The 21,462-nt window shown below is 46.9% G+C and overlaps 8 protein-coding genes across 8 annotated transcripts; 3 read left to right on the forward strand and 5 right to left on the reverse strand.

Annotated features, from left to right (window-relative positions):
• Positions 1–3,077: 3,077 nt before the first annotated feature.
• On the reverse strand, positions 3,078–5,262 carry C8R40DRAFT_1168885 (ASST-domain-containing protein; the record flags this gene model as incomplete). The annotated part of the gene is made up of 11 exons (XM_046231267.1): positions 3,078–3,534; positions 3,596–3,778; positions 3,832–3,905; positions 3,956–3,990; positions 4,051–4,082; positions 4,143–4,198; positions 4,265–4,380; positions 4,441–4,573; positions 4,636–4,675; positions 4,734–4,962; positions 5,022–5,262. The coding sequence occupies 11 exons, from the start codon at positions 5,260–5,262 to the stop codon at positions 3,078–3,080; spliced, it is 1,596 nt and encodes a 531-aa protein (XP_046088054.1).
• A 562-nt stretch (positions 5,263–5,824) lies between these two features.
• On the reverse strand, positions 5,825–7,251 carry C8R40DRAFT_1041439 (uncharacterized protein; the record flags this gene model as incomplete). Its single annotated transcript, XM_046223999.1, has 4 exons — positions 5,825–6,558; positions 6,630–6,711; positions 6,777–6,829; positions 6,903–7,251. The coding sequence occupies 4 exons, from the start codon at positions 7,249–7,251 to the stop codon at positions 5,825–5,827; spliced, it is 1,218 nt and encodes a 405-aa protein (XP_046088055.1).
• A 417-nt stretch (positions 7,252–7,668) lies between these two features.
• On the reverse strand, positions 7,669–8,146 carry C8R40DRAFT_1168887 (uncharacterized protein; the record flags this gene model as incomplete). The annotated part of the gene is made up of 2 exons (XM_046231268.1): positions 7,669–7,730; positions 7,780–8,146. The coding sequence occupies 2 exons, from the start codon at positions 8,144–8,146 to the stop codon at positions 7,669–7,671; spliced, it is 429 nt and encodes a 142-aa protein (XP_046088056.1).
• A 949-nt stretch (positions 8,147–9,095) lies between these two features.
• C8R40DRAFT_1168888 (uncharacterized protein) lies at positions 9,096–10,530 on the forward strand (the record flags this gene model as incomplete). The annotated part of the gene is made up of 8 exons (XM_046231269.1): positions 9,096–9,186; positions 9,243–9,285; positions 9,354–9,582; positions 9,636–9,738; positions 9,796–9,934; positions 9,993–10,098; positions 10,165–10,290; positions 10,342–10,530. 8 exons carry the CDS (start codon positions 9,096–9,098, stop codon positions 10,528–10,530), a joined length of 1,026 nt encoding a protein of 341 aa, XP_046088057.1.
• Positions 10,531–10,688: 158 nt separating this feature from the next.
• Positions 10,689–14,551, reverse strand: C8R40DRAFT_85048 (uncharacterized protein). The gene is made up of 18 exons (XM_046236443.1): positions 14,216–14,551; positions 13,941–14,168; positions 13,775–13,885; positions 13,504–13,723; positions 13,339–13,456; positions 13,153–13,284; positions 12,954–13,091; positions 12,841–12,901; positions 12,670–12,782; positions 12,493–12,618; positions 12,189–12,433; positions 12,007–12,130; positions 11,787–11,952; positions 11,572–11,735; positions 11,341–11,514; positions 11,150–11,281; positions 11,005–11,088; positions 10,689–10,943 (listed from the first exon to the last, which is right to left on the reverse strand). The coding sequence occupies exons 1-18, from the start codon at positions 14,406–14,408 to the stop codon at positions 10,791–10,793; spliced, it is 2,682 nt and encodes an 893-aa protein (XP_046088058.1). The 5' UTR covers positions 14,409–14,551; the 3' UTR covers positions 10,689–10,790.
• A 1,069-nt stretch (positions 14,552–15,620) lies between these two features.
• C8R40DRAFT_1182982 (oxalate decarboxylase) lies at positions 15,621–18,347 on the forward strand (the record flags this gene model as incomplete). The annotated part of the gene is made up of 18 exons (XM_046232978.1): positions 15,621–15,922; positions 15,980–16,077; positions 16,134–16,176; positions 16,232–16,259; positions 16,329–16,346; positions 16,426–16,482; positions 16,550–16,639; positions 16,698–16,739; positions 16,808–16,841; positions 16,928–17,008; positions 17,147–17,343; positions 17,469–17,503; positions 17,572–17,635; positions 17,704–17,716; positions 17,775–17,795; positions 17,863–17,922; positions 17,985–18,013; positions 18,073–18,347. The coding sequence occupies 18 exons, from the start codon at positions 15,621–15,623 to the stop codon at positions 18,190–18,192; spliced, it is 1,332 nt and encodes a 443-aa protein (XP_046088059.1). The 3' UTR covers positions 18,193–18,347.
• A 536-nt stretch (positions 18,348–18,883) lies between these two features.
• Positions 18,884–19,598, forward strand: C8R40DRAFT_1041633 (hydrophobic surface binding protein; the record flags this gene model as incomplete). The annotated part of the gene is made up of 4 exons (XM_046224009.1): positions 18,884–19,069; positions 19,124–19,186; positions 19,245–19,463; positions 19,515–19,598. The coding sequence occupies 4 exons, from the start codon at positions 18,884–18,886 to the stop codon at positions 19,596–19,598; spliced, it is 552 nt and encodes a 183-aa protein (XP_046088060.1).
• A 481-nt stretch (positions 19,599–20,079) lies between these two features.
• C8R40DRAFT_1168891 (uncharacterized protein) lies at positions 20,080–21,397 on the reverse strand (the record flags this gene model as incomplete). The annotated part of the gene is made up of 3 exons (XM_046231270.1): positions 20,080–20,871; positions 20,930–21,143; positions 21,201–21,397. The coding sequence occupies 3 exons, from the start codon at positions 21,395–21,397 to the stop codon at positions 20,080–20,082; spliced, it is 1,203 nt and encodes a 400-aa protein (XP_046088061.1).
• Positions 21,398–21,462: the final 65 nt, after the last annotated feature.

Consider the following 21,462-nt stretch of genomic DNA (forward strand, 5'->3'; position numbering starts at 1 on the left):
GTCGTTTCTGCTTTCTGGGAGTGTGGCCCATGCTCGGCACCCAAATGGCCGTAGATGTGAGACGTCCTGGCGTTTGTTCGACCAGTATTCGATGGGAACACGGTCTGGGAATCGTGCGGTGGGCACGAAGTTGTCCACATAGGTGAAGGTTGCGGCAGCCTCTGCCCAGAAGGAGCGGGGGAGGCCGGATTCTTCGAGAAAGGTGCATACTCCCTCAATGACCGTCCTATTGCCTCTCTCAGCCATCCCATTTGCAGATGAAGAGTATGGGGTTATCTTCTTGATGGTGATACCCCGGTCGGCGCAATAAGCTTCCATGAGGCTGTTGTCGAATTTGCCTCCGCTGTCGACCCGGATGATCCTCATCCTCTTCCCTGTGTGATTTTCAGCCATTATCCGATACTTATGGAACTCCTTTACTGATGTCTCCTTCTGTTTGTCCTTAAGGAATGCAGGAACTCGCACCGATGATGCCCCATTGGAGAACAGCATCATGTACCTTGCCCCCCCAATACTCTGGGTGGTTGCTGGTTCCCACAGGTCGATATGGACCCTCTCAAGGACTTCTGTTTCGTGAGTGAGTTTTTCGTCGAACGGTCTATGTGTTGCCTTCCCGTACAGGCAGTCTATACACATTCCGGCCAGCTTCTTCAACTGTCTACCAGACCCCGGCTCTCTATTCGCAGGATCCTCGGCGCAGCTACGTGTCCCAGGCGACGGTGCCAGGTGTGTATATCCGCTGGTTTCTCATGGGACCTTGCTGAATTGGCTCGCGTCTGGTCTAGTGTCTCGACCTCATACATCTTGGTTGTGCCTTTCCCTATCATCACTACCAATCCTTCTGGGGTCTTGACGCTTAGCACTCCATTGCCCCACTCTCCCTTGAAAGCATGCTGGTTGAGACTTGACAGGGAAATCAGGTTGTGGCCGAACTCGGGTGTATGCTTCACGTTCGTAAGTTGAATTCGCCGTGTTACTTCGCCAACTCTGGTTACGAACTTGACAGTTCCCATTCCGTGTATTTTAAACTTGCCTGCGTCGCCTGCTAGGGCACTGGTCCCACTCTGCCCCTGCACCTGGTAGTATTCCACGAAGTCTGACTTATTCACCCAACAGTGCTCGGTCACACCGGAATCAATGAATGTTCATGCATGTGGGGTCTTTGTGGGTGCGTAGAGTAGTGTATTGCTTCGGCGCGCTGTGCATGCAAGTGGGCTAGGTACTACGTAGTGCTTATGTACGTCCTCCCTCCCATTCACCCCCTCTGTACCCTGATGCTCCCACCCTCTCAAAAAGGTATGATCATTGCTATCGAGAGGTCTGTCAGCTGGGTGTGTACCTTGTGGGGGAGTGCGGGGGGACGACATACTAGCACTGTCTCTAGTCACTTCGGCAGACAAGACGTATGTCTCCAGGGGTGTTGCGGTTGTGGTTGACGTGTTGGTTGTGGCCGCCATAGCGCTTCCGGGGTTCTGGTTCCCTTGGCTCATTGTTCTTGTTGAACCCCCATCCGTTAGGTCCTTTACCTTCTGCACCTCCTCCCTTTGCCCAGCACTTTTGGATAGTGTGGCCGACTTTCCTGCAGTTGGGGTTTGTACACATTGGCCTGCTCTTGTCTGGGGTCTGTATGCTGGCTACGTGCATTGCAAGTAGGGCTTTGACTTTCTTCTCCTCGCGCTCCTCCTCTGTTCATCTCTTCTCCCTCTGTAGCCAGATGCCTTGGAGGTAAATGCTTCGCTGCTCGTCTTCCTGGGAAGGTGCCTAATATCGGAATCCCAGTCTTTAGGGAGCGATGCAAGAACAATGACGCGGAACTGTCCGTCTGTTATTACCACTCCAGCGTTTGTGGCCCTCCTGAGTAGATTTCTCATAGTCCTTTTGTGCTCCTCCATTGTCTCCTCAGGGTATGCGTACCGGTGAGCTCGGAGGTTGCTGTCATGGAATAGGAGGAGCTCCTCCGATTTTTGTTCGAATTGTTTGACCAGTTCCCGCCAGATTTCCGATGCAATTTCGGTGTAGTCTACCCCTAGCCCTGTAGGGTCGAGGATGTTTGAAACTATGGTGCTTGCCACATATCGGTCGCGAGTGTACCATTCCTCGGGTGAGGGTGTTTGGCTGTATGGCGGGGTTGTTACAGTAGGTGTGGTGGTTGTTCCTTCTGGGGATGTAACGGTTACTGCGGGCTTAGTGTCACTAGACTTAGTTATGGTTCCATGTAGGTACCCTTGTAGTCCTTTTGATTCTACTGCAAGGCTGACTTCCCGCTTGTAGGGCCACCAGTTATCCTCCCCTTCGAGGACTATACCCATGGGGAATCGTTGGACATTTGGCATGTTTGCTGACGATGACATCGTGGAACTGGGTGGTTTGGGTGTATGTATGTTTTGTTCTTGGTTGCTCTTCTAGTGCTCCAGTCTCATAATCTGTCAGATAGTAAATACTCTCAGTTGGATGTAAAACAACTGTATTTGGTACCTGTCAGATAGTAAATACTCTATATGTCATGAGCATGGTATGTAAAGGTAAATGGTATGGGGCTCACCTCAGTTGGATGTAAAACAACTGAGTGAGCCCCCCATCCTCCGTCCGCTGGTGGCTTATAAACTGTACAGTGTATATGTAATCGGACGGAAGCAAAATGAATGGTCAAAGCTGTGGACTGTGCATACGCGGTGCGGAGGTAGACTCTAACACGATGGGGCTGTGATAAGCTATGACGAGTGGTTGACCTCACGAAAGACATCAACAGCATATAGGATTCACTCGATATCTCTGGAACTTCGAGAGACTTCGAAGTTCGAGGTCCACATTATATTAAGCGCTCTAACGCTTAACGACTAGCCGACTTCGGGATCACTCGGCAATCACTCAAGGAAATCTCAGCGCCTAGGTTTTTCTAATCAGCTGTAAGAGCTTGAACCTGCTTGAACTTAACTCAAAATGTTCATGTTCTGGTTCGAGATATATCAAGAATCAAGATGTATGAGCTACCGAGCCTACTATCAGTAAATAATATATCTCATTATGTGAAAGAGCGTGTATTGCGCTGTATTGCGCGCACTATAAGGTCGGAAAAATCAGCTCAATGGGGCAGCAGTGACAGTCTGATTATCCGCTGGCCCAAAGGTAGTTCCATCCAGCGCGGTGAAGTTAGAATATTTCAAAACCTGTCCGTTGGCATTGAGGGCGGCCACCTGGTAATACGCATATCCCGAGCCAGAATAGACGAGGGTAGTTTCGAAGTCCGTTTTACTCGCGTTGCTCAAGCTAGTCGCCTTTAAGGGTGTGAGGAGACGAGATCCAAGGAGTTCCCATGATACCACCTCAGTAGCGCCGTTCCACCAGGCATAGACAGTGATATTGCCTGAGAAAGGGGAGGTAACTTTATGCGAAGGAGGAACGCTAGGCCGGCCAGTCCAATCATTCAGAAAGACTCGGTATGAGCTAATACCTGAGCTTGCAACAGCAAATTGAGCAGACCAGATGATGTTGCCAGCTGTGTCGTGCCCAGAAAAATAGGGCATAGCACCCCAACTACGTTCGAAGACACACAGTAAATATGAAATGTGCTATGTAGGGCTTTTGAGTAGCTCACCCGACAATGGAAGTTCCATCCGAAAGAAGTTCCACACTGCCTTGCGAAACCGTGTTTGTACGGTCGTATGGCGCTCTCGCAGATAAAAGGGACACAGTCATCGCAGATTCATCATAGTCAAGTAGGAGACCCTGGGAGTAGGGGATATCTTGTTCCCATTCCGTCGCACCGTTATCGAAGAGGCTAAGAACAATAGAGCGTCATTCGGGAGTGCAAAGGGTAGAGTGTATACTAACGAAAGTTGTCCAGAGCCGCGGAATCGAACGTGATGCTGCCAGGTGAAATTAGCTCCTTCGTTCAGCGTGAAATTCTTTCGCAAAAGTTGGTCAAAGCACATCGAGCATTTTACAAAGTACTTACCGAGTTTTTCCCTCCCATGCGCCATAGAATTTCGCCTGTAAAATAGTCTCCCGTAAGTAAACGCTTTTAAGGCGACCGTGTGGTGCAAACTATACCTGCGGAGTTCACAAGGTATAGTGTATGACAGCTGCCCGATTCACATTTGAGTTTGTTTTACAAGCCGCATCAAAGGGGAGTATGACCGTACTGTCTGGATGAAATGAGATAAGTCCCGTCATCGTTTTTTTGAATAGAATTCATGTGCTATGTATAGCGATGGAAACAAGATCAGAGGAAAATATGCCTCAATCGAACAATTTCATGACGAACGAAGTAATCCCAGGGATCCGTGGCGATGCCATACCCAGTGGAAGTAGTTCCAAAGGGCGCATAACACTCGCTAGGGCTAACATGGTCCAAGGCCTTCCAAGTGAAAATTGCTTCTCCTAACCAAATCAAAGATTGTAATCGGTCAAAATGTCAGCAATTATCGAACTGAATCATACCTGTAGCTATATCAATTTCCTGAGCAACAGGGTTTAATACGTAGCCAGTCGTGGAGCCACCATAAGCAGACAAGTCTGCTTCGTCCGTGGGGAACGCAGTAATGATAGCAGTGTTGTTTGAAGTAACATGAAGCTGAGAAGAAAAATGCCCTACTGAGAAAAAGATGTATGGACGCCGAGAGGAAAAGCACCCACCTCATGAAGATCGGCGCCAACTGACAAGCCCGAAGTTGTGCTACAGGAAGGACGACATCAGTGAAGGCTGCGCCCGCATGAAACAAAGCTCGACAGACATCGTGGCAACGGTATTATAAGACCTATCCAAAAGGATATTCCATCCGCTTCCGTGTCCTGAAGGCATTGGAACAGAGCCATCACTGACCCAAATACCCAGATGGTCCTCTCCTTGATAGGTGAAAACTCCACGTAGGATGACAATCGAGCCAAAACCTGAAGAGAAGTAGACCATGGTTCCGTTTGGATTCATGATATATCCTCCTCCGGTCATATGAAGTTCACTTCCTACAAATCAAGGCAAGTATTAGAGGAACTTCAGATCACAATTGTCCAAATGAGCTGACCGAGTGGGGAGATCATGAAATATCCCGAGACCTGGCTATTGGAAGGGCAATCGGCTGTTGGGAGGGCATAGTTTAGCTGAACAGGTTGGAAGGGGGCTGCATTATAGCTTTGGTATGGGGATTCTCCTAGGGCTCCTGATTCGTAATCTTGGTTATTGCAGTAGGCAACTGAAGCGGTTGCAGATAGAGGTAAAGACAGTAGAGTTAAAAGAGCGAAAGTCGACAACGAATGAAAAAGCATCCTGGAAGGAGCGAGTGGGCACAGTCAATGTCATTTTCGCAGAAATCAGTGACATTTATATAGTGAAAAAAAGATACTTATGACGATTCCTCCCGTCTTCGGAGGTGACGTAGGCTCTGCTAGGCTCTATATGGATCTATGCGACAACCCTTGCGCGTAAAGTGAGTGCAATATGAGGAGTACAAAGCTCGTTTCAAGTTTCAACGTCCAACCGGGACACGGATAATCAAAAAGATAATTGACGCTGAGTTCATGAACCCAGGACTTTTTGAGAAAGATTTATGCCTGACTCAATGGGGTCTAATTGAGTCCACAAACTTTCCTCCGGCACATGTAACAGAGGCTTGAGCTTGATGAGCTGTGTCTGAAGTACGGGTAGAATTCGGAATCAAAAAAAAATCATGCAATATTTATGGCCGAGATGGCGTGGGAATGACCGGGACCGGGACCTCCTATGTACATAGGACCTCCTACTCCTACCTCATTTCGGCTATGTGTGTGTTTCAATTCCTATATATTCAGAAATCCCAAGTTGCCAACCCATGCAACCCGCAGATGATCATCACACTATGGCAGGTTCCCCGAATTGCCGCACCCCATCCATTCCTTCAAACAGCTGTTTGCATATTCCCAATCTCTCCTTCAATTTTTTCTCCACTGGTCCACCAGCTCCCATTGCGCTGTCCCACCATCTCGTCGGATCTTGTCGCCAAGCACCTTTGTAAAATTCACGTAGCTTTCTCGGGTTGAGTGCTAAATTTCGAGCGTGATGAGTCCAGGTATGGGGAGGGCTTTCGACCGAGAAACCTGAATACTTATCCAACGGGCCAGAGAAGGTTGGATCGAGCTCAGTCATTGTGACCTCATGAGGGTAGACACAAACACCATTCGTAGCCATGAGGACTGAAGGTGGAACCGTGATTCGGCCAAGCTTGTAGCAGCAACGAGCTACAGCAACAGTGTGTAGAATTATGTCTTTTTCATCTTCTGAAGAAGAGTCAAACAGTTTCGCCACTAAATCTGATTCCGACTTGGTTAGTGGAGGAACTTGGCTGGAAGACTGTTGAGCATTGTGTGATTTGGGCTTTTGTTTGGTCACAAAGCGGCCAACCACATAGAACTTCGAGCAGAAATGAGAACCAATACCAGGGTAGAAACGAAAGTAATGATAAATATGCGTAGAGTGACTCGAAGTAGAAAAGAGACTCACCCATTTCTCATCCCAAGCACCAATACCAGCTCGCACTTCGTACTTTGCGAGCATCGGTATTTCACGAACGAAATGAAAATGTGTCGCTGCATGCCAAAAAGTCAATCATAGACGTCAAAGAGGACTTCGTTGTACAGCGGTTTAATCTTCAACGCACATGCAATGGGAACGACACCGCCGGCTCTGAGGAAATGGGGAAATAAGTGTGTAGCCATTTTGGTTCGGGTAAAGTCTAAAATCTACTTCCACAATTGAGAGTACATGATTGAGATGTGTGATAGCAATGCAGGATGCCAAAACGCACCTTTGGATAGCTCGAATTGCTCATATGCATGTTGAAATCGCTTTCGTCGACGCCTGGAATTTGAGAAATGCCAGAGATGGGGTTAGCTTCGATTAAATAGAGAAAAGGAGGATGGATGATACAGACTAACTCGAGAGCGATAAATGACTTCAAAGTCAAAAGGATGGACACCGACCGGAGACGTCTTGTCAATGTATCCAGCTATTCTTCGCGCCCGCTCTCCCCGATTCAGGAGCGTAGCACACGCGTTCGGTACTCGAAAAGCAAGAAATTGGAGATTGTACTTGATTATAGGCCAGAAAACGCGCCAATGCCATACAACCGGTGCGCCACGCAGATTAGCCAGAACGATAGCATAAAGTAGATACTTGAATATGATTTTCACCAGCAATTGTCCCCTGGCTGAAGTTGAGGATACCGAATAGAGGAGGGCTGGGGAAAGAGAAGACCAACGTTGTTTCAAATCCACTTTCATGGTCGCGTACTGAGATAAACTAAGGCCCCTTTTACTCGGTGTAGCGTACAGTGAACATTTGGCGCTCGAGCGCTCAAGGCTCATGACGGAGTGCAGAGTGCATTCCGCAACATCTCAAGGTGGTGAATCCGGGGACGTCGAACAAGGTCGACCAAGATATTAAATCAATTACGTTTTACATTGACTGATCGATGAGTGTACGATGCAAGTGAACAGAAGCGGAAAATGTGATCATGAAATACAGGAAGCAGCGTGAGGCGTGTTACATTCGATTTTGTTTGGCAGATCAAAGGAAAGGGAAAACTACGCGATTGGACTCTGAGGAGGTCTGGGAATAAAACATGGATCAGCATCGTGTTGGAGGGCCACGGAAGAAACACCTACTATACGTAAAAACGCCACCCACAGTGCTCAGGCTCAAGCTTTGGGCGGAGAGCCAGAGACTGCGACCGAGGTGCGAGCAATGCTAGATAGGTCCACTGCACAGGAGACATCAGTCAGGGTAACAAACTTGAAGAGACTACTAACCTGTACCACTTAGAGCTCGCTTCCTGAAGGCTCGGGCAGCCTCAACCTCTTTCTGGTCCGAGACGGAGTGCTTGGGTTCCAAGGTAGACGACGCTGATCGTAAGCAAGCCCGTGAGTTTGGTGAAGAGAAGGTGGCAATGAATATACTACCTTCACTACCTGTCTCACTGGCATCCAGATTCGCGGTCTCCGCTTCATAAGATTCTTCGTCGTACTCGTCGTCGTCGTCGTACCCAACCTCACCGAGCTTGCCCCAGTTGCCTCTACCAGCGCCGTCCTTCTTCAAACTCTTGTCCATACCGGACCGAGATTGAGATCTGTCTTTGAGGGCGGCTCTGGGATAGGTAGCACGAGCAGTACGAGTCATTGTGAGTCGTGTAGACGGTGAAGCAATTGAAATCTTGTGGTAGGGGGAAAGTTGCAGATGATGCTGGTTTGGATGAAGAATGGTCGTCTGACTGGACCCTTTATATACCTGCGGAGGAAGCCTTGGGGTCGGGTGTAACGATCGCGTGACAGATTCAAGTGAGGATCAGACCACAATTGAGCTAATTGTCCAGGAGAAAGGCGTTGCTATCACCTCAATGATTCGAATCATAATTGTGCCAGAACGTTCCTTTGACAGCCAATTGCTTTGTTCCAGCCTAGTCCAGATTGTTCCTTGTCTTTCTTTGGAATTGAACCAACGATTGTTGAACCATCATTCTTGTGTCCCCTTCGGATTTTAACTACTGTTTGCAAACTTCCCAAGTCGATGATGCCGATGAGGGTAATGAGTAGCTGGAATGAGAAAATGAATCGCGTTAGAGGCTCGGGTTTGCAATGGAACAAGCTTCGCGTGGGAATCAATCCTGCTCTTCGTAAATAACGTCGTGGTCCTCAAATGGTCCACAATATCCTGCGCTGCCAGTGGTCCCCACAATACCTCAAAGCATCAATGTAGTCAAGAAATGCCATCAGGCTCAAGGTTCACCAGTCAGTTCTTACTGCAATTCAGATAGTCAGACGATCAAAGCGGGTTGAATATCTAATTTTCTGTGGCTGAGAAGGAAAATGGCCAGCAGGATGTGTATGTATGTCGTCTATTCTTTTCTCATGCAAGATAATATAATGCGTGCTCCACCAGTTTGGGGCGTAAGAGCTAGTATCTTTTGTACCCGCTCCGAAAATTCGAGTACTTCAGTCATGTTCAATGGAGATATAATAATCAACACGGATATGGGTTTTCGTAACATCTTTATCTTCGGAAACAGAGACCGAGAAAATGCTTTCCAATCCCCCATCTCTTTGCACCAGCGCGAATATAAGGGGCGACGATGACTCCAGAAGAAAGCGCACTTTTGTCTGATTTTGGTGCCCAATTATTCTATGCAATCGCGGCCCTCATTTGCACTTGTACTTTCTATGGTGAGTCGTTGAATGGAGATAATTGGTCGAGCCCTTTATCAAACTCGAATCGCCAGGCATCTATCTTCTGGCAACATCTATTGCGTTTTACTTACTTTTGTGCGTTCGTCCTGGTGTTTCGATAAAAGTATTCTTCGTTCTCATAATCCTACTGGACGGTTCTCTAGCCGCAAAGGAACAACAGGTGGTCCTCGCAAAATTCTTCTGGCTTGCCTTGTTTTACTTCTACTCACGTATACATGGGCTTTTGTGGTCAAATGCGCTGCGAATCTGGTCAACATCCAAGCCGCGCTCGTGCAGAATCAGTCAGGAGGGGACTTGACTACCCAAATTGACAACGCCGCAATCGCCGTTCTCCCATACCAGTACATGATTGCGTGGCCTGTGACTCTCAATGTAAGTGAATTTCCGAATTCGCTTTAGCCCAACCCTCTGACGCTGGCTTCGAGCTCATTATCAGTGACTGTATCGTTACATGGAGAGCTTGGGTGATTTGGACTGGAAGCAAACCGATAAGAGGGTGCTTACTGATCCTCGCAAGTGCTAGTTTCGGTATGTGTTGTTATTCATAATGTTCACACCTTATCAAACAAGTACCCGTCCTTGTAGTTGTAAACATCGTTGATTGCATATTCGACGATATCGCACTGAAATCATTCTGGGCAACTTCTGCGTGGGATACAGCCGCTGCATTTCTTTCGTTCGGGTTGAATCTTGTAGCAACGCTACTCATTGCGCTGAGGGTATGGTAAGCCATCTTCATACCAATGCCGGTTTTCCTTGTCTCATCGCTTGACATACCCTAGGCAATACCATCAGGTGATGAAGTCCTGGGTGAACCATCACCGAACTTATGCGGAGAACATCTTGTTGGTCCTTGTGGAATCCGGGGCTGTTTATTGTGTATTGCAGGTGTGATTCTCTATATGGGTTGGGTATGAGACCTCAATGCTAAATCTGCATGCATTCAATCTCTAGTTCGTGTACTCGATGTTGATACTCTTCAGTGAAAGGTCGTCTGGGGGGATAACACCTCTATTTATTGCAACTTCGATGGTAGTTGAGTGGTTCTTAGCCGCCTCGGCGAGTATTCCAAGTTCTTCTGTATGATTTTGGACTGTGTGGCTGAACGCCTGTCGACGTTGTTACTTTCAGGCTTTATATCCTGTCAGCGTTATTATCATAGTCAACCTCGAATGGTCGCCACTGGACTACACTCTCCGAAATACCTACGCCTCGAATGACGAAGCTGGAAATCATCGCGCTAGGGTATCCAGTTTGAAATTTGCGCAGGACACTCAATTGGAAAGGTCCCAAAAATTTGACAATACAACTGCGAATTAACGACTTTACATGATGATTTTGAAACCAGTGTGGACATATCTTGTGAGTGCAAAACATTCGAAAGACAAAACCAGAGGTATAAAACAAACTTTTATTCGGTAGAAGGAGCCTACAGTAAAATTAACAAAGGCAATTGTGCCGCTGTGGAATACAAATGTTGTACAATAAGATACACAAAAAGACATACACAGGTATGAAAGTCGTCAAATGTTGGGATGATAAAACTTTGGACTGCGTTACATTTCATGAATTTCGTTGCTTTATGCGTTAATATCGAATGCTTTGCTTCTCCAACTGTCCTCATTCCCGGTGCCACGTTCGCCCGCTGGAAGTTGATGAATAGTTTTTTCCTTCTCATCAACCCTGTTAACCCAGCCAGAAGGATGACCGGTACTGGCCAGGAGTGAATTGCGCTACAGAAGATGTCGCCAAAATCAGAAACGAAGGTCACCAATTTGAATCATCACAACATACCTTGTTAGAAACGACCTTAAACTGCGATGAACTGCCAGAGCGAGAAACAGAAGACGCGGTATCATCCGTGCGGCGCTTGAACGCCTGTTGTATGATAAGGTCAGGAACATGATACCTCTCGAATTGCATCGACATCATTTCTCACCTCCTGCATAGCCTTGAAGCGACCAACTTCTTCTTCCTCATTTGCGCCTTCCCTGGCTTCATGCATCCTATCCTTGACAGCGATCAGCTCCTCCCCAAGCCATTCCAAACCGGTGCGCATGCCATCGGCAACCTAAAGATTGATATAAGCATCACAAAAGAAGTGAAAAAAATTTGCGGAAATGAGCTTACAGCTTTCTGAATCTGTTTCTTAATCAGACCGGTGGCGAGTGGCTTCAAAGTCTTGTACAGCAAATCATGTTTCGAGTCTCGGATGGCGAATTTCAGGGTATCGACTTTAACCGCAATGTTTTTGATATCGTAAAGCGTTGTGGGGTCGGAAGAAGATTCCAGGTGGATTGTTGCCTGTGAAAATTTAATGGTCAGACCGAACTTGAGGAGGACATCATTCAATGAACGCACACTTAAACCATCACCTCCGAGTAACACATCGGCCAAACCAGAATCTTTCAACTTGGGCAAACCACTTTTCTTCCTAAAGTAGAACGCAACATCTCGCATGTCGGTTTGAATGTGGGACAAGTGTAAGTGCAGGGAATGTCTGTTCGTATTTGTTTCCTTGGAAGCTAACAAACGAATCAGTACCATAGGGACAGCGCGTTAAAGTGCGAACGTACTATCTTTCTTCCCTGTAACAGTTCCACTACCAAAGCGGGCCCAGTTCTTAACCTCGACCTCAACCAAGTTGGGGAACAAGTTCTGAGCAGAAAGCGTAAGATTTTCCAAAACCAAGTCGAGCGAATCATCAGTGTATTCGATACGAGGAATAGGGACTAGACCAATCTGAAACGAAAACGTTATTGAAGATAGGACATGCGATACGATGTTAATACATACCCTCTGAATCAACCCGGGCACAATCGTGTTTCTAACATCATTCCATAATTCGGCCTTGAACGTCAGCTTGCCTTCAGAGTCGAAGAGCAAATCCTTCGTGAGACGCTGAATATCGGTACCAAACCTACAGGGAATTTACTTAGTATTGTGTCATTAAGTATGAAATGCTTAGAAAAACATACCGGCGATTCAAAGGATCAGCACCAATCCCGCCAACAAACTTGCCAATGCCTTCAAACACGTTGTCGAAATGCTCTCTGTACTTGCCGCGCGTCGCTGGTTGCGTATTAGCAGAGCGTTGGTTGGTGGAAGTAGGTTGCGCAGTAGAAGTGGGGCCAGCAGCGGTGGCGTTGACGTCACCGACTTGATAAGGAACGTAACCAGAGCCAGAATTTGCAGCGGTAGAATGGAAGTCAGTAGTGCCAGCCTGTTTTAATCGAACAGATCAGCAATCAAGAAATTTATTTCGATGAGAAGAGTTTTCACCTGTGGTTCATTAATAACCTCATCATCAAACTGCCCGCTGCCGTAGAATTTCTTCCCAGCCTCGTACAATTCTCGTCCTCTGTTGCTGGAAACTGGTTCAATAACGTATCCTGGAGTTAACAGAATCTAATTATAATATTAATAAGGTCAGATGCGAAGAATCATAGGTGAACGAACCTTTTCGAGCCATTCATCGACTTCATTCCACCATTGCTTAAATTCCTGGTCTCTTTGCGCGTCATCGATGAGTGCATTGATTGGATCCCAAATATCTTCTTCCATGCTTCGTCCTATAAACATATTTGTATTAGATGTTTGAAATGTGCGTCATCTTAATAGTAAACAGACCATTGGCAAATCGTTCGGTAAGAGCCCTCAGTTGCGACATAGTGCCTTGCAGATCGCCATTCTAAAAAAGGAGCGTGAGTCAAATCGAGTGTGGAGGCGCAAAGAAAACTTACGCCTTTCACACCTTCAGTAGCTTTGTTTCCTCCTTCATTAGCGATTCTCCTTCCGTGTGACGCATATTCTTTGATATACGAGAGCAACCAGCGCAGCGATGATTGATACTCTGGATGAGATTGGCATTCAAGAATGACCTGAACAACGGTAACCGTTAAATCCACCAAACGCGTCCTGAGGATGTCGGAAGTTGCCCACCTTCTTTCCTCTCCATATCCACTGATCGCGCCTCTCTTTCGGGAAATACTCTTCCGTGATGAATTCCTTTCCTCGATTGAAATGATCTTTCGCTTTCTCTTGATGTTCGCTGGGGATCGAATTCTTCACATTCTATACCGACGAAAATCGTTAGCACTAATAAGTGACGGCGCTTACTGAACCAACCTTAACACGGTCCATGAGTCCACGTTTCTTGCTCTCTTCTTTGACGACTTCGACGCCATCTTGGGGCGACGAGGGAGATATATCTTGTCCGCGTGCATCTCTGGCCGCAGATTGGGCACTAACACAGGGTGAGTTTGTGAAATAGAAAAAGAATCATGCACTTACGTGTCTTTAGTACGACTAGCTTCTTCAGCAACAGCGTTTGCGGAATCTTTAATGTCACTCGGCACACGGGCCTTGGCCATTCCATCGACTCCAATTTCTTCTTGTTCTCGAGCGCGTTGTTCTGGAGAAGCCACGGAAAAAGCACCACCTTCACCTCGGTGAGATTCATCGACCAATTTAAGTTGGTCTTCGTCGGGACGCAAGCCTTCACTGGCCTTGCCTGAAGCTGTGATTAGAGCTGATTATATCGCGTGGATTACGAAAATCATACCTAATCCACGGGCGAGCAGATCTCTGCCAACAACCGAAAAGTCGGACACGAGTTTTCTGGCCTCGGAATTGGTTAATAGGAGATGGAGAAGTGTTCGAATAGAGTGAGCAGCTGATCAAAAGCGTGAAGTCAGAAAGCGAACGCGTCATTTAGTTGTAACTCGCACCTTGTTGGGCATCCTCTTGGGCTTTGTTCTTGTTGACACCTAATACATGACTATCGTTGGCCAAATCTTCGCCTTTGATTGAGTTGGGAGTCTCGATATCCCTGGTGTTCCAGATGACGTCTTGAAGTAATTCGTCACCATTCTTGTTCTTCAACATGAGACGGACGGTATCGAGAATATCTCGAAGATCTGTAGTGAGTTTTTGGCCTTGCCTCGAAAGTTTTTGACCTGAGTGAATCGTTAATACAGACAAGGAGAGAGATCACTGAACTTACTGTGGCCATCGGATCCGAGATTCTGCTGCAAGACGTCCAGCCAGCCGTCCAACTGTTTGTTAGCTGGTAGTTTAGACTCCCGCAGAGCGTTGACGGTGGTGTAAAGCCTGAGCTTTCTCTCGACGTCCTGTTCTTTGCGATCCCTTTCGATGGGATCCGTAACGGCGCCTCTGGCAGATGGTAATGAAGACATTATTGTTTGAGATTTGTTGATGGTTATGAGAAGGGAAATATGTGCAGCTGATTTAATCGGCGATGTCTTAAATAGCGTAGCTGGATGAACTGACGTAGATACAGAAAATGACGGAGGACCTGCGTCATTTCAATCTCCAACGTCAATTTAAGCGGAACCATTGTTTTTTTAGGAGGTATTGGAGGCTGTCAATTCTGCAAGCGACGAAAGACGCGTCAAAATATGGCTAGGATTCTACGCGTGTACTCTTGAACGGAGGAGGAAGCAACAAGTTATCGAGCGTTGATTACATCAGCTGGCGATTCGCAGCATTTTCCTTGCAGGCAATCAACAGACCTCCGATGGACGATACTCCAAATCTCCAGCAACTGCTCCAACCTCCGGTGCGGTATTCATACATCATGTCAGCCGCAAAATAAACATTGGCGTCACTTCTGCATGTTTTCTATGTATTTCAAAATAAAAATTTACTCCCAGCTCCCCACTTACTGACGTTGTGAATGCACGCACTGGAACGTTGCATTTGTAAAAGCAATTCTGGGACTCTGAGATTTCGTCAAAAGTGAGAAGCGAAATCCCATCGCAAGCCTCATCGATTCCGACCGCTGAATTTGTGAATATCGGGTGCATAGTTGGTCATTTCGGGGCTATTCTCATTCTATCCGGGCCTTCCTTGGTCCTTCACGCATGTGGCGTATCCATTTCTTCAATGGGCTTCGCGATGAAGGAATGGAATTCGGTTATGCGGGAAATCCAACGGTGCGTAGATACCTTGTGAATCGAAGCAATACCCGTTCATAGATTCGACATTCAGCTCAGAGCACAACGTAGCGTTACCACATAAACGTACACGATGAATGAAGTTGGGCGAAATGAAGATTCCGGAAGTGAAGAGAACAGAAGCTTCAAAGTCATGTTATAAGCGCACAAAACTCCTCGGTATATGCTAGCCAATAAAGGCATCTGGGTCTCAATAAACAGTATCAACACAGAGAAGACAATCGTTGGATCGTTTACTTCCACCGTCAACATCAAGTCCTTGTACTACTTTGCTCCTGGGTCCATCGCGTCGCCAAGTACACCCTTTTGCTCGCTTTTCATTTCTACCAAGTTCTAGTGCACGTTCTTAACTATCAGCTCTGGTACACGTTCTTCACTACAATATCTCATTCTCATTCCTACGCAACTCGCTGCCCCTTCAGTGCAACTACGATGCGGAGCATACACTATCTCTTATTCTTGACCACTCTATCCCCCGCCTATGGAGCGGCATTACTATCACGAGGTGCCCGAGATGCCACTCCAACCCTATCTTCAGCCGCCGAACCTACTCCAACCGTCCCTTACGCAAGTACTACTCCCAACGCCGTCCTATGGGGCCCCGCCAGCTCAAACTCCGTCCCAAAACCCTTCCGTGGCAAAACCGGAGCCTCGGTTCTCGGACCAGACAACACTCCAATCGATTTACAGAACCCAGATTTATTCGCGCCTCCGAGTACTGATAATGGCGATGTGTGAGTTCAAGTCCTGTAATCCAGAAAAGGTGTCAAAACTGATCAGACGGGGTACAGAGCTAATTCTAAATGGCCCTTCAGTATGAGCCATATGCGTCTACAAACTGGCGGATGGGCTAGGCAACAAAATACTGAAATGTTTCCGGTTGCTACTTGTAAGTAAAAAAAGACACTCGCCACTGTTGTTCTCGTTCCTGACAATCTACTATAGCGATGGCTGCAGTAGATATGAGATTAGAGGCTGGTGCTATTCGGTATGAGGCGATGTTCCATATGGGTTCTACGTCTATTCCTAATCGAGCGGTTCAGCGAACTGCATTGGCATTCCACCGCGGAGGTAAGATTCTTCTAAGTACCAAAGGCGTAACCTCTGCAATTCAGCTTACACGTACATTCATCACGTTAGTGGGCGTATGTGTTAAAGGTATCTACGTTTCTCTATGTCACTTTGTTTTCCACCGAAATCTAATTGCAAATTACCTTTTCTTTTTCTTTCTCGCTAGGGCACTACCCAGGTTACATCTGTAGATCAAGACGGTCGCAACTTCATCGCTACAGTGGTATGGATTGCCATTCTTCTTCTCTGTACTTTATCACCGATTTCCAATATACCTCATATATTCACAGAGACCTGGAGACCTTTGGTACTTCCCACCAGGAATTCCTCATTCACTTCAGGCCACGAACGAATCCGTTGAAGGTTCAGAATTTCTCTTGGTGAGACAGACGATCATATCTCTCCTTTCCTTCATCGTATTGAGTGATTCTCATCTAGGTATTCCCTGACGGTGCATTCAGCGACGACGGTACATTCTTGGTACACCACATAATATCCTTTCCACATTGTGCTTGATCTCTAATTTGCCTGCCCCACTCGTCGAACAGTTGACCGACTGGCTTGCGCATGTACCTGCCGAAGGTCGGTGCATTCCCTACCAATACTCTTCTCTTCTCTAGATGAACAGCAATTTGACTTTCTCTCCACCCCCCTAATCATCAACCCAGTCATCCGCAAGAACTTCGGTATCACCAATCCTGACGCCTTCTCGCGTATCCCAAGCAAACAACTATATATCTTCCCTGCAGGTGAACATCCATCCCATGACTGACTCCTAACTTTCACATCACACTCGAACTCACAAAAACTCACAAACCTTCCTGTCCCCCATCATCATCATCATCATCACCATAATCATAATTTCACAATCCCTTCTGTTGACACAGCACCTCCCGCCGATGATGCAGAAGATGTTTCTGATCCCCAAGGCACAGTACCCCAGCCGTTCTTTTTCCCGTTTTCACAGATGGCGCCGACTAAACTCGAGGGAGGCTCTGTGAAAATTGCGGACTCGACAGTCTTTGATGTTGCTACAAAGATCGCAGTTGCGGAAGTCGAAGTAGAAGTGGGTGGAATGAGGTGGGTTCCGCTGGATAGGACACACACACGTTTGCACTGAAACTTAACTCTGACTATATAGGGAGATGCATGTATGCACCCTAACTATAACTCTATCTCTTCTTATTTAGCTGACATCCACACTTTGAGTGGCACCCTACTCAAGACGAATGGACCTTCGTGCTGTGAGTAGAAAGAAAATAGGCAGGTGCATCAACAGCTGACCAACGTTCTATGTTATGTATCATTCCAGGGAAGGCGAAGCCCGGATCACGATCTTTGCCGCCAACAGCAACGCAAGAACGTTCAATTTCCAAGTATGTCTAGCTTCGTCTAAATAAAGCGTTCAGTTCCTTCGTTGAGCCTTCATACCCGGGGAATTTAGGCAGGGGACATAGGTGAGTAAATAGTGGAAGTATCCTTGAAGAAATACGCGTTCTCATCCCTCGGTGGCAGGCTTTATCCCTGCTTCATACGGTACGCCCGCTCGATGTGATATTTTGTTGAAGAATGCGATTCTCATCTCGAAATACCATCGGTCTAGGCCATTATGTTGAGAACACAGGAAACGGCACTCTAAAATATCTAGAAGTTTTCAATTCTGGTGAGAATAACCAACCACGCTCTTTGTCTCTTCCGCTTGCCTAAGTTGACCTTGGTCGATAGACCGTTTTCAAGATATTAGTTTGAATCAAGTATGTGGAATGGACCTTGGTCGTTGTCATTCGAGTGAACCTGATCACTGTTTTTATAGTGGCTAGCTCTGACGCCGCCGGCACTGGTGAAAGCGCATCTTGGCTTAGACGACGAGACTATTTCCTTGTTGAAGAAGGTGAAACCTACGGTTGTAGGGCCTCCCTCAAGCTTCAAATGAACAAGATAGAGTATTATTGGTCTTTCATCTTGACAGCTGAGGACTACATTTAGACTAGTAGAATCTTAAATACACTGATCCCCCAAATACGAACGTTTTTAGAATGTCCTTGTTTTGCCCGTTTACGATACGAATGTAGAATGGTTGCTTTAGACATGTTTAGCTTTCTTCTATCTGCTGCATAGCCTATGGTCCTCCGAATTTTCCTCCACGCAAACTCGAATTGTTCGGGGCAATTCAAGAATCAAGAAGTTCAAACTTGAAATCTTCCGAACCGTCGACTCGGAACACATTAAGCTCACGATATTATATGTATGCATTCGTCGTATTCTCGTCTCATCTCGTCTCATCTGATTCTTTCTTCCTTCGAAATTCAGTCGACATATGGTCGAAGCCCCCATGTGAGTTCTGCGTGAGTGAATTCGTGTCAAATTCTGAACGATGTCTGCAGAAGGATGCCTTCCATTCTATGATTTTACGTTGCTTTGTATTCTTCAATCTCCAGTCCCACCTCTACTGAAAGTATCACAAGTCAAACTTTGCCCAGCTGACGAGTCCGCCATATGTGCTAACCCATGTTTTTGGCTTTGGTTGTTAGTCTCGATTGGTATAAAAGAGGAATTTACGAGGACTGTACCCTAGCACTCAGCCCTCTGCATTAACATCGTTGGCAAAGCATTCGACTACGGTCATGATTGGCATCGCTTCCTTCACCACTCTCTCGATCTTTGCAGCAGCTTGTCTCGCCGCTGTTCCTTTGAAACGTGACGTCGGGACTGTCGAACAGGACATTACAAACATTGCAAGTCAAGTCACTGCTCTCAATAGTGCTATCGAGGCGTTCCCGACCACTGGAGGATCACTTCTGTCAGCTTTGGTAGGCTCTGCTCCGGGTCTTTCTGTTTGTTTCATTTGCTTGACCATGATTCAGGCTATCCACGCTCAAGCCACAGGCTTAGCCTCAGCGCTTGCGACCGCTGCAACTGATGTCGCTGTGAGTTCCTTCATTATATTGACCGCTAGGATCGTTTTGATTAGCTGAGCTATCATAGGCAACAACACCTTTTTCTGATGCGGACGGGACAACCATCATTAATGCTGTAGAAGGTTTTGAGCCCACCATCGTGGATGCGCTTGTCGGAATTGTCGCGAAGAAGCCTGCATTCGATGATTTACCTTTGGGTGGTGTATCAGCACTTGTAGCTCAAGACTTGGCGACCTTAGCGACGGACACAAAGAACTTCGAAAATGGCCTTATTGCTAATACGCCGGTTCGAGATTTTTTAAATATGTATATTAAAATCCGCTAACAACTAGTCAAGCCTGACCTCCTTGCCCAAGCTACCCCCATCACTTCAACTATCGACGCCGCCTTAGCCACAGCGTCTGCTGCTTATGCAGCCTGAGGATTAATTTAAGCAGGAAATTTTCTGAACATTCATATAGCGTAGGTCGTGGAATTTGTGCCTGTAATTGTACGTGAAATATGATGATGCCCCAAAGCTACACATCGAAGAGAAGGGTAGGTAGTGGAGGGTTAACAAGGAAAAAATGAGATCGTTTCACTCAAGATATCGCCAGTGCGGTCGGGGTTGAAATCCAGGGCCTACATAGGTCCACATACCCTTTCGCTCCTTCATACTTCAAAGATGTTTACTCTGCCAGTGAATCATTCGGTTATCTTCAATGTAGAATACAGCTGGGTATATTAGTAGTTCTACGCTAGTATAGCAAGGGTATAGGGTATATCAAGAAGAGGTATACGACGACGACCGTCGGTAATGCCAAAATCAAAGCTAAATTGTGGTATGGTACATTTGGGGGGGTATCTGCATTCATGAAAAATGCAAGGGAATTGCAGGTGGACAAGGTATAAAGTGCGTGTGATTAATGACTGCGCGTTCTAGTCGTGAGATCAAAAGGATTGAAAATTGATGCAGCAATTAACTCTTTCTCTTGCTGATCAGATTCAGACAGCTGAGGACTATCAGACGGAGGATTGTCCTCCGGTGAACCATGTTCGTTGTATCTCGAGCGAGAGCTTTCTCCAGACGTATTGCGACTGTGCAAAACAGGCTGACGTTCGAGAGACGAATGAGACTGGGCGGAATAAGAAGGCACATTTCGTGGATGAGTCAGTGCGGGGTCATTGTCGTCGCTATTATCGGCTCCATAGTGCAAGGAAGCAGCAGCTCCTCCCGAACCTATATTGGTTATCGGTGCAATGAAAGAAAGACGTGTTTCCGGAAAAGGAAGCTGATGTCCTTGCAGTGTGTCGAAAGGCACAGGATTATGCCTGTATGATGATGATATCCGGACAGAGGGTACTCGTAACGACGAGTACGACCGCGGACTGGCTCTACGCTGGGAATCTTGTCGCGACTGAGAGTGAATGACAGTCGGGGAGATAGGAACTGAACTCGTGTCTTCACCAGTAAATGCATTGTACCTGCTCGCGAGGTCTTGAGGCGGAATCTCAGAAAAGGTGTTATTGAATGGCATTGCACGTGCAGATAAAACGAAATCTGGAAAGGTGTCCTCGGGAGTTAAAAAGATGGCCCCAATCAAGAGTGATGTTGAATTTGCGGCTGGGTAAATGAGCATTCCCTGTCGCGCAGTTCCCTGAGAAAATGTTACAGATGTGGTGAAATCAGATGGGGAGATAGGTACAACAGCCACCTGGTAGGTTTTGCAAAATGAGACTTCTGCGTAGTGATGACGACACGAAAAAGCGCACAGATTGGCTATCCCATAGTAAGCGGGACAAAGAGTGAAAATGTGTTTGATTGACCACGTTGCGGTCAGGATCCCGCAGGCGCTCCGGGAGAAACGTCGTCAAAGGGATCGGGGGAAACCGGTTTTTCATATAATCTCGCAATTGGGAAAGAATTGGAAGAGCATGAGGTACGGTGATAGAGAAGACGATGCGAGGAGGCCAGATATGACTTTTGCTAATGAAAGGAGGCGAGAGATCAGGAACGAGAGCACAGATCAAGGAATTGACATACATGTCGCCATCGGTTTCTACACCAGTTACTCTAATTTCCACATTGCTAGAGATGTCGCTAGCACGGGTACCACTGACCAGGAAAATCCCCCGCCACGGTTTCAGCAGGGTGGATACATGGACCTCCTGCGTCTGCAATGAAGGAGGAGGAGGAGGAGGAATAACTGCATCCAAATGAGTTGGCAACCGGGTAACCATCGATTACAACGAATGAAAGATTACGACGGTGGAGCCTGGGCCTTAAGTAGGACACCGCGTGCACT

This window comes from Lentinula edodes, assembly GCF_021015755.1.
Source record: "Lentinula edodes strain Le(Bin) 0899 ss11 chromosome Unknown C8R40scaffold_11, whole genome shotgun sequence".
Classification (NCBI taxonomy): domain Eukaryota; kingdom Fungi; phylum Basidiomycota; class Agaricomycetes; order Agaricales; family Omphalotaceae; genus Lentinula; species Lentinula edodes.

Excerpts from the sequence above, each read along its gene's own strand:
- C8R40DRAFT_85048 (XM_046236443.1), bottom strand. The coding sequence starts at position 14,408 with ATGTCTTCATTACCATCTGCCAGAGGCGCCGTTACGGATCCCATCGAA. Across the intron at positions 12,131-12,188 it reads GCTGATCCTTTGAATCGCCG|GTTTGGTACCGATATTCAGC; the intron begins GTATGTTTTTCT and ends AATTCCCTGTAG. Across the intron at positions 10,944-11,004 it reads TTAAGGTCGTTTCTAACAAG|CGCAATTCACTCCTGGCCAG; the intron begins GTATGTTGTGAT and ends CATCTTCTGTAG.